The sequence below is a fragment of the Gopherus evgoodei genome, chromosome 14, assembly GCF_007399415.2.
Source record: "Gopherus evgoodei ecotype Sinaloan lineage chromosome 14, rGopEvg1_v1.p, whole genome shotgun sequence".
NCBI classification, from domain to species: domain Eukaryota; kingdom Metazoa; phylum Chordata; order Testudines; family Testudinidae; genus Gopherus; species Gopherus evgoodei.
In genome coordinates this window covers 6,815,062-6,825,715 of record NC_044335.1, presented here as the reverse complement: position 1 = coordinate 6,825,715, position 10,654 = coordinate 6,815,062, and the positions used below count along the sequence as shown (strand labels likewise).

Below are 10,654 nucleotides of genomic sequence, written 5' to 3'. Positions count from 1 at the left end.
ATCTGGATCTCTAGTTTGGCTGCAATTCAGGAACACGCTTGGCTTTATTGAGACCACGAGCTTTCTAGAACATGTGGCAGGCTGAGCTGTGGGGATGTGAATGCAGACTGGCAGTCTGAGTGCTGCCTGACATCAGGAATACAGCTCCTCACTGAGGGATTGTCCAATATATATATATTTTTTCCCCTCTCTCAGTGCTGGGACATGGAGGACAGCTTTTCCCCAGAGGAGATCAGGTCTAGGCAAAGGCATTTTCAGCTGTCTAAGACCAGCATGCGGAGTGAGGAGAAGAGACTGAGGACTTTCCGGCAGTGGCCAGAAAGTTCACCAGTCTCTGCCACAGACCTGGCTAAGGCTGGCTTTTTCTTCCTGGGTCCTGGCGACCGAGTGCAGTGCTTCTGCTGTGGTGGTATCTTGAGGAGCTGGGAGGCTGAGGATCAACCCATGCGAGAGCACCAAAAATTTTTTCCTACCTGTAAGTTCATCTGTGGTGAAGATGTTGGCAACCAGCAGATGCTCCCCTTTCTGGAGATCTTGGACTATGTGGATGGGCAGATTCTCAGCCTCCTACAGAGGATGGATGTGGAAGAAGCAGCCCTGCCCAGTCAACCAGAATACCCGGAGATGGAAACAGAGGCGATGCGACTAGCCACTTTCCAGAGCTGGCCACCGTACACAGAGCTGTATCCTGAGCAACTGGCCAGAGCAGGGTTCTTCTATACAGGTATGCATGGCAGGACTAGAGCTTTATCAGTAAATGTCAATACACATCAGTTTGTGCACGTGCTGTGAAACTGACAAAAAGTATTTCCATTGATGATAAATTTACAGAGAGGCAAATAGTTGCTTGAAACTTATTAGAGTTTGATGTTAAGGATATTTTACTCCATATATTGACATGTAAAGTTGACAACTTGCCTTTTAATAGCTATAAATCTTTAACGTTTTTGAATCTCAACATCTGCTGTTTAAATCTGACATTTCACCCCTGCCCCCAGGATATCCCTCTCAGTGAAAAATTAAATCAGTTGTTTTCAACTTTTTGAGCTGAGCCCCTCTTTTGAGTTACAATGTTTGGTGTTCCCCCACCCTCAGGTTTACAGGGTGGGGGAAGTTGTGTATAATGGTCTCTGGGGATGGAGGCTGCCAGGAGCAGAAATCAGCGTGGGGCCGTGGTGCATGTTGACACTGATCCACGCGCCAGGTGGCCTGCTGAGTGAGTAGAGGGTGGAGGTGGTGTGCCTTCCCTGACCTGTGCCACGTGGGGCTAATGTCACTGCTTGGTCCCGTCTTCCTCACCCCCCCAATGTTCATCTACCCTCCTGGGGGGCATATCCCACAGTTTGAAAACCTTTAATTTTAATTAACACAAATTATATAAAAACATTTAATTCTGCCAAGGCTATATACAGATACATTCAGTAGGGAAAGCCTCCCTCTGTGTGCAACTGTAGAGCTGTATGGTGTGTCCTGTTAGACAAGCTCTATTTAGGATTTTTTAATATTGCATCCATATGCTGTGGTATAGAAGCAGTGGGGATTGGTGCCAGCCACACCATGAAGCCCTCTCCGGTAGAGCCACAGCTTGACTCTCCTCTTCTAGGTGTGAGGGACCACAGAGTTCTCCTTAACTGGACCATCCTGAACAGCAGAGAAATGAGATTCAGACACCGCTTTTCTGCTGCACAACATTCTCACAGCACTGGGGTACAGTTAAAGCCTAGATTGCAAAAGCCACCACCGTGGAGAACCTAGTTAGAGCACACTCCTTTCTGACTAGAGTGTCCTGGAAGGTCAAACTCCATCATTTGGTAACTTGGCTTTGGGGCTTTCCAGGTGCATTTACACTTCTTATTTTTAATTTAGCTGCCTCAGCTGGGATTGGGAGTCTCTTCTTCTTCTTCTTGGTAATGTGGTACTGCATAGGAGTCCTGGGCATGAACCGATGACCTCATTGTGCTGTGTAAACACAGATCAAAAAGACTCTCACTTCCCCACTGTTTGGCACAAACCTGTAGTGGAAAGTGTCTGCTCTGAAGAACTTATTTTAAGTTTGACCAGGTGCAACACGGGGCGTGACAGACAAATGAAGATAATGGTAACAGAAATGAGGAGACATGACTGTTGACTTGCTATGTACCCCGTTTGTACCACACTCTTTGGTATCTGAGCACTTGGCTAAGATGTGAAGCCTAACGTGAGTTATGACCTTCAAACAGTTCAAGTAGAAGTGAAGTAGAATGTGTTATGGAGGGGACAGCTTGGAGTTTTTATACTTTTTCCTGAAAAAGAAAGACCCTCATCTGTCTGTAGGTGTCCCCTGTTCAGAAGCTGTTTTGGGCTCTGTGGATCCCAGCTAGTTTCATGCTCTTGGATAGAGAAGTCTCTCTTAGGCTCTGTCTAGCTCTCTAACTGCCTGTAATTCTGAGTCATGAATGGAAATTTGAGTTTGGGACTTTTCATCTGAGGAATCACTTTGAAAACTGTTGTTTTGAACTCCTAATGCTAAAATTTTAAAACTTCATTGTCTTTGCTGTTCCTGTCTTGGTCTGAAAACTCCTACTCATGGGGTGTCCCCAGTGTAAGAACTCAGGTTTTTCTGGCTGAAATGTGTGAGCTCCCCCCACACAATCTGTTCATAACATCCACGAACTATAGCTGCACGTGCTTACGGAAACGGTGTCTAAAATTCCTTGGTTTGTTCTGTGACAGTTAATCTAATTTCTCTATGCATGCAAACACTGCATTTGTACCTCCGTGCCTTCCACAACCTGAATTTCACCTATAGTTCTTTAGGGGTTGACCCAGTGAGCTGCTGTTCTGTTTATAGCATTGATAGAATCCCTCTGTGGAACTAAAATTCTTAATGTAGCACTAGACACGTTATTCTCTTCTATAGTCTAACTACATGTGCAGTATTTCTTGTTTACTATATATTAAATACATATGAATACTAACATAGCCTAAACGACTCTCATTGAGTTCCTTGAGAAGGCTTTGCAGTGTACTTCAAAAGAAATGGTGTGAGGAGGTATCTCTTATTACTAGTCCTGAACTGAGCAACCAGATGTGAAATCTCCACCGTGTACTAGCTCATAGCTTTTCTGGAATTATAGTTATGTATGCTCTAGAGCCAAACACTACTGACAAAAGAACAACCAGCTCAGGAAAACAGAATAAACCAGAAGGCAGAGGTTGTAGTTGGAACCCTTTGTCAGATTTGTTTTGGAATTTTTTTTACCTGCAGACCAGCTGTTGAAAACATAATACTGAGAATGGGGATCCATCAGGAAACAATCCAACAACATGGCAAACCCAGAGGTCGCTTAGATGGGGCAATTATAGAGCATTGCCAGTCATCCGATCCTCATAGTTCCCTTGTTCTAGAGCATTCAAGGACTTCTGAATGCCCAGTGTTTTGGAACAGCTGTACTGAAACTCCTTAAAGGGTCCAGCTTACGAGTGGAAGGTCTATCCACTCCCAGAAATTCTCTTTTTAGTGGGACCCAGGTACAACTTACTGAGTGGGAAGGTGTAACTTGATATGTAACTTGATTCAAAATCATGCCCTGTAGCAGGCATGCTGATATTGTTAAACCTGCTGAATCTCTTGCCCAGTTTCCTCCCTGGGCTGGATGGCTTGGGATCTTTATAATGATGCCTCCTATTATGAGGGGGAGTGGTGTAAACCAATTTCATGGACCCCCAGTTGGCCATCTTTATGGGGGAGCAGTTTGCTGGGTGAAGAAACAGGAGGGGGTAGCTGTGTGCAGTGGGAGGGGACATATAAGGTATACTTGGGATATATGAGCCCACAAAGGGGATGCACAGAGAATCCATGAAGTTTCCACCTGAAATGTTCATTGACCCAACACTGGAATCCCAATAATTGATTGGTGCAACTTAGGCAAGCCAGCTAGAACTCAAATTTTGAACCAGTGCTCTAACTTGATTCCCTGTCTCTGAACAGATGCAAGCTGCAGAAGTAGTGAGCCAGAGTCCTGTGACAATTGTGATGTGTGCTCAACAGTTTGGTCTGGTACCATAGCAGGCCAACAATTAAACGTACTGTACCTCCCCAGGCTCTCCTGGTAGCAACATCAAACTGCCTGTGGGTTAGTGTAACTAGCTGCTCATGTACCTAACATCCAATCTTCTCTTAATGCTCCTTTCAGGTCAAGGTGACACTGTGAGGTGTTTTTACTGTGATGGCAGCTTGAGGAACTGGGAGCTTGGAGATGACCCCTGGAGGGAACATGCCAAATGGTTTCCAAGGTAATTCATGGTATACTAATGCTTGTTGGGGGGCCAAGATACAAAAAAAAAAAATTGGAGTTATACAAATCTCCTAGAATTGAAAGGTCATTGAGTTCAGCCCCCTGCCTTCACTAGCAGGACCAATTTTTGCCCCAGATCCCTAAGTGGCCCTTTCAAGGATTGAACTCACAATCCTGGGTTTAGCAGGCCATTGCTCAAACCACTGAGCTATCCCTCCCACATCATGAGTCAGTTTTATGCTGAATGGACCTTGCTCCACCGTCAAACCTCATGCCCCAGGTGAGATTTAACTGGATTATTAGTACGTAGAGCTGTCTATCTCTGTTCAAATCCAACCAGTTCAATAGCGAACAAAGACTGCTACTAGCTGATAAGCCTACATGAAATGAATCTGGTGGCTTATGTCCTAGTTGCATCATAAAAACTATATCCTGAAACAGCTTGTGGTCAAAGCAGGAATTTTAGTGAGGTCAGTCTCTTGGTAGTTCCTGAGAACTACCCCAGAAGCTCCCATCTTAATAAGCTGCATTGTTACTGTTGCAATCTTCTCTCCCTAATTCAAGTGGCGGTGATGATAATCATTGTACACTTTTATCATTGTAGCCCCTAAAGGCTACAACCAAGTGGAGAGCTGTTGGGTTAGGCATTGTACAAATCTACATGACCTGTGTCTACAAGTCTAATGCTTTTCAATCAAAATCACACACTAGAACTTGGCCTGAGCTGCGGAATTCAGACCCCTATGTCTATAGAGTTTATGGACCGTGATCTGTGGGTCAATCTCTATTACCACTGCTTCATGGTGACTTTAACACTGCCCTTGTCTCTTACCGGCATCGGAGCACCCTTGTATTCCACTTGTATTGGTCTTCATATGTAAATGGCAGGATGTCATACACCTAATCCTGATGTGGTGGCTCTTATAGGTGAGGCCACAAACCCGTTTTCCCCATGATCCAATCTGTCTGAAAGGCTCAATTGCAAAAGCCAATCTCACAGGCCTAAAATGAAGTCTGACCTGTTCTGGGGAGATCAGGAGCCTCAAACCACCATTCTTTCTGCTTGACCAGTAAGATTTTTTTACAGCAGGGAGGGCCTGTCCACTGTGGCAAGAATGACGTTTGCGCTTTGTATGTAGAGATGTTGGTATATATATCTTGTTTCATTAGGAGCTTAGTACCACACTCATGATGCTGAAGTTCAGACAAGGTCTGTTGTCCTTCACTGGGTATTTGCCTTTTTCTCTGCAGGTGTGAGTTTTTGCTGCAGTCAAGGGGCAGAGACTTTGTTAGCAGTGTTCAGGACTCTGACTTCAACGCTCCAGTGAGTTTTTTTTTAATTTGTGCAGTGGAGCGGGGAAAGGTTTGAGGAGACACTTCCCTCCTGTGACTGTTTTGTGTCTTATGATGTGTTCAGGGAGGCTCCTGGCAACGGGCTGAACAAGATCCCCCTGTACCTCAAGGTATGTGTGGAAATGCATATTGTCTTGCCTTTTTGATGAAAGTGCTGCAGATCTATTGCTCTGGCTTCCGCATATTCTAGAGTTTGCAGGCGGAATCCTTTTCTGAGAGGCTTGCATTTTGATGTGAAATAGCTTCCAGAATTATTACTAAGAAACTTCCTCTCGGATCTGAAACCAAGGTGAGCTCTGCTGTTGAAAGTGCCTGCTAAAGCTGGATGTTACTTTTCAGCCAAAGCTTTCTTTTGCCAAAAAATGCAGATTCAGGTTGGTAAAAACATTTTAGCAAACTTGTGTTGAATTTACCAATTTGTCTTGGTTGGGGGGGTGGGAAGCCCTCAACTTCTGAAAAAATCAGAACACTTCATTTTGATGCTATTAAATTTAAAAGCTTCAATTTTTTTATTCAAACTACTTTCCAATTATTCAAACTGACTAAATTTTGTTTCCTACAAAATGTTTCAACTCACCCCAAATTATTTTTTTTTAAACTTCTCAGAATGGCCACTGAACTAAAATCAGTTAAGTCTAGTTTCTTGAGCAACCAATTTTGAAGACAAAAGAGACCTGGTTAGCATTCAGAATCTTGGGTGCTCAACTCAATTTCTGTAGGCCCCTCCATTGCTAATGATAATATTGCCTGTGTCCTCAGAACTCACAACGAAGATATTTTAAAAGTACATAGATCTGCCAGTAGAGGAGCTTGAGTGGTTCTTGGGTGCCTTTTTGAGGTTGATATGGAGGAGAGTTTAAAGACAGCTGTTTCTGGAAATGGTGGTTGGGGCTAGATCTTCAACACAGAGAGACCTTTTGGAAGTTGGGGATACAAAAGCCACTGCATTCTAAGTTTAAGGACTAAGGGAAGAAAGCTACCGTTTACAGCAGGGTTTCTCAAATAAAGGTCGCCGCTTGTGTAGGGAAAGCCCCTGGTGGGCCAGGCTGGTGTGTTTACCTGCCCTGTCCACAGGTCTGGCTGATCACGGCTCCCACTGGTCACGGATCACAGCTTCAGGCCAGTGGGAGCTGCTGGAAGCGGTGCAGGCCAAGAGACTTACTGGCTGCCACTTCCAGCTGCTCCCATTGTCCTGCAGCAGTAGTTTCAGGGGGTGGGTCTGACACAGCCCCAGCAACTCCTAGCAAGGGAAGAGGAAATCGTATCTTCTCCTGCCTCCAGCCCAGCTGGAACTACCAGCTGATCCTGGCTCAGGAACAAGGCCACTGGCTGAGATGTCACCAGCTCTGTGCTGATTTACCTCTCTGCTGGCTGCCCCAGGTGCCTAAAACTATGTACCTGCATTGCTAGGGAGTGGTGTGTGACTGCTCTCACAGCTTTCCTTTGCTTCTCTGTGAGAGTCATTTTCCTGCAGGGAAGCAAAGAAATCTGTGGAGGACATGGATACTGAACATGTGCAGTGGTGCAGAATTCTCCCCAGGAGTAGTCAATGGGTTTGAAGTCCAAGGGAATGCTTTAGGGTTCAAACTAGTTAACTGAGAACAAAAGGAGCTTGGGGGCATAACTTCATTCACAATTGTCTGCAAGTATTTTGGGGTAGAATATTGCTGAGAAACTGAAGCCAACTGTTAAGTAGCTGCAACCTGGTTTTCATACATCTTAATAGAAGGTTCCCTTACTGAGTTGGAGAAGTGTTCAGCCATCTGATCTGCCTGTCCTATAAGGAGGATCTTTTGAAGAGCCTACACTTTTGGGATGGGATCACTTACTTAGGTATTTTATTTCAGATTCTCATGGAAAGGCTTTTTCCTGAATGGGATGGATTGGATCAGAGGGGAGAGATTTACAGTTGCCTGTTAAGCTCTCCCTCTTTTTTGTAAAGTCTCTCCTCCCTGTGCTTTACAGATTCTATGGGGAATCGGGAATTGTCATCTCCTCCTCTGGATCAGTCTTCCATAGTGCAGAATGTCCTGCAGATGGGCTTTGACCACAGCTTGGTGATGAGCTTGGTCCAGAGTAGACACCTGCTGACTGGCACCTGCTACTTATCTGTGTCGGAACTGGTCTTGGATCTGCTTCAGGTAGATGGGGAAGAGAGCAGCAGTGCAGAAGAAAGAGGTATGGCAATTTAGCCTCTTAAACCTCACTGATCAATCTAATCACATCCCACCTCCTCCTCTGATGGTCGCTGAAGTTTTAGCATGTCAGTGACGCTATCTCTTGGGTCTACACGGTCTCATCCTAGACTAGAATGAAATGCAATAATGCTTCCTTAGCTTCATAGCCCTGTGATACTGAGGAAAGTGGTTCAGTTGTAGAAGAGTCTGCAGAGTCTCTAGTTATTGGAACATCTGTTACATTAGCGGTCTCCCAGCAACCTGGAGTCTAGCTGCTTTTCAATATTTCTCCATTACATCTTGCTTTAAAAGCTGTGGTCCTGCATTAAGACTTAGGCTTATACCCAGTGCTGACATTGAAGCAAATCCAGAAATGGATTCCTTTTGTGCCTGCTATTTAAACTGGATGATTCAAGAAGGCAATTCCAGCTCTCTGATTCGAGGAGCAGTTGGGGAGGGGGTGTAGAAATGTGCTAATAACATGACTTCTAGCTTTAACTGCGAGGACACAGGCAATTGTTAAAGGAAGTTTTCTAGGGTTAGTACCTCCTCGCCCTATAACTGCAGTTCTACATAGGAAAGAACAAATGCTGCTCTCCATCACTCCTGGGTACCTCTAACATGCTACAATGCTGGCTGCAATCTTTCTGACCAAAAATAGATTTCTATTTCATAAAAAGGCTTTCTGTTTAGAAAAACACCCAAATCAGAATTTTGTGCCCTCTTGTTTGGGGGACGGGACTCATCGGAGTTGGACTATCTAACTTGTGATTCATCAACAAGTCTTGATGTTGCTATGAGAATCAGAGAAACCAGCTTTGCTGTCCGATCCTAACCTGAGCGTGCAGGGTTAGCAGCCTCCTAAAGAGAACCATTTTCATCTAGCAACACGGCACGCTTGAACTGACATCACTGAAATCCCAGCAGAGGACCCCACTTTGTGTGTGGTGTGTGTGGTTTTTTCTTGTGGCTTTTTAAAAAATATATTTTTAAGCATGGGAGCATTAATGCCATCTTCATTCCTTCTGATTTCTGTAGAGCGTATGGAGAGAGAGACAGGTATGCCAGGACAGAGACGAGAGACACAGGCTGAGTGCTCAAAAGAATCAGGTGAGGTGGTAAAATCTGTCTGGGCTGGACCACAACAGACTCTACAGCAGGAAATACTAAGGCTCATTACCTCCCATGTAACAGTTAAATTGCAAAATAATTTCCTCTTATTATTCAGAATGTGGTAGCACCTCCCAGGCCCCATTCAGGGAATAGGGTCTATTGTGTTAGGCAAGATTAATACACCCAAAAGAGTGCTTACCATGGATTCCCCATACATCATAGTTCACTAACTGTATCCTCTCTTCCCCCACTGTTCAAATCTCAAACCCACCATCTGTGGACAAACTCTGAGGGGCCCAGGACTGGAATAGCAAGGGTTTGTCCTGGCCATTGTTATGGTCACAAATTTGAACAAAACAAGGAGGGAAAACTATGGCCCTAAATCCAGCTCTTGAATTATGGAACAGAAAGATCCTTTCAAAAAAAGTCCAGATAACACTGCTCTGTAATAAAACTTCAGTGTGTCTCTTTCAGCAGAGCCTCCACTGAGTACGGAGGAGCAGCTGCGACAGCTGCAGGAGGAGAGGATGTGCAAAGTGTGCATGGACAAAGATGTGTCCATTGTATTCATTCCTTGTGGCCACTTGGTGGTGTGTGCAGAATGTGCCCCCAGCCTGAGACGATGCCCCATTTGCAGAGCGGTCATCAGGGGAAGTGTGAGGACTTTCATGTCCTGAACCATGGGGTGAGTAAGGGGGAACGTGGGTGGGGGGTACTGAGTGGGTTTTATAGAAACATTTTGTTCAAATGCCTTGTGTATAGTTCAGATGGATTGGAAGGGTCTTGCTTGTGCTTTGTAAAAGCAATGTAGTTATTTTCACTAGCAGGGTAGATGGTCTGAAGTTAGCCATCTACTTTGTGCCCTAGCTAACAACCACTTCCTTCAAGACTTGCCACTGAGCTGTAGCCCTCTGATTTCGCAGGAGATCCTGCACTCTAAAAGGGGCTGGAGGAGAGTGTCTCTTCTGTCTCCTCTAAACTTGGAAGGCTTTTTTTAGGAAGGGGAAATTCTCCTGCTTCGCCACTCTTAACAAGGATGGGAATCCCTGCTTTGTGAAAAGAGCACTGGATTTCCTCAACAACTTGAGGCCTTGCATGTTTTCACTGAGTAGCTGTGTTTGGGGATTGGAAAGCTGGCTAGAAATGGGTGTTCTGGCATAAATCCTACATTTAAGGAAAAGCTACAAAGAATCTAATATTTGTTCAGACCTGGATTTGTCATGTAACTTGTCTCTTAGAGATGCATCTAGCAGCAGGGTGATGTCATAAATAAGCTCAGGACTCCATTGAAGAAGCAATGTTCTATTCCGAACAGGTCTTCATTAACTGCACGGAGGAAGGGAAAGAACTAGAAAAGTTAAATTGTGTAAATGAGGAGTTCCTCACAGAACTTGAATACTGTGAACACTCCTTCTGTCTTTGCAGAATCTCCAGTCTCTGACTTCCACTGATGGCAGCCCCTTTTCCAACACAGAAGGTGCTCCATGAGGATATCTCCCTAGAAATGATGTTCCTAATTTATTACTAGCCGTCTGGGTTACTGAACAACCTCCCAGAAGTGTCCTGCAGTTCTTCTTCCATGCCTGTTAGGAACTATCCCTTTGCTGGAAGATGACCATGGAAAAGTTCAGTCCTAAATTTTTCCATTTACAGGATGAGTGGTAACTTCTTTTAGTTTAAATCTGATGATTCTTGATTTTATTTTTAAGAAATGGTTAGATCTTGGAGCAGATA

General features: G+C 44.6%; 1 protein-coding gene across 1 annotated transcript; it reads left to right on the top strand.

Annotated features, from left to right (window-relative positions):
- Positions 1 to 261: 261 nt before the first annotated feature.
- Positions 262 to 10,397, top strand: BIRC7 (baculoviral IAP repeat containing 7). The gene is made up of 8 exons (XM_030533480.1): positions 262 to 724; positions 4,176 to 4,275; positions 5,529 to 5,601; positions 5,695 to 5,740; positions 7,596 to 7,808; positions 8,846 to 8,917; positions 9,398 to 9,605; positions 10,346 to 10,397. The coding sequence occupies exons 1-7, from the start codon at positions 274 to 276 to the stop codon at positions 9,595 to 9,597; spliced, it is 1,155 nt and encodes a 384-aa protein (XP_030389340.1). The 5' UTR covers positions 262 to 273; the 3' UTR covers positions 9,598 to 9,605; positions 10,346 to 10,397.
- Positions 10,398 to 10,654: the final 257 nt, after the last annotated feature.

Excerpts from the sequence above, each read along its gene's own strand:
- BIRC7 (XM_030533480.1), top strand. The coding sequence starts at position 274 with ATGCGGAGTGAGGAGAAGAGACTGAGGACTTTCCGGCAGTGGCCAGAA. Across the intron at positions 4,276-5,528 it reads CATGCCAAATGGTTTCCAAG|GTGTGAGTTTTTGCTGCAGT; the intron begins GTAATTCATGGT and ends TTTTCTCTGCAG. Across the intron at positions 5,741-7,595 it reads AGATCCCCCTGTACCTCAAG|ATTCTATGGGGAATCGGGAA; the intron begins GTATGTGTGGAA and ends TGTGCTTTACAG.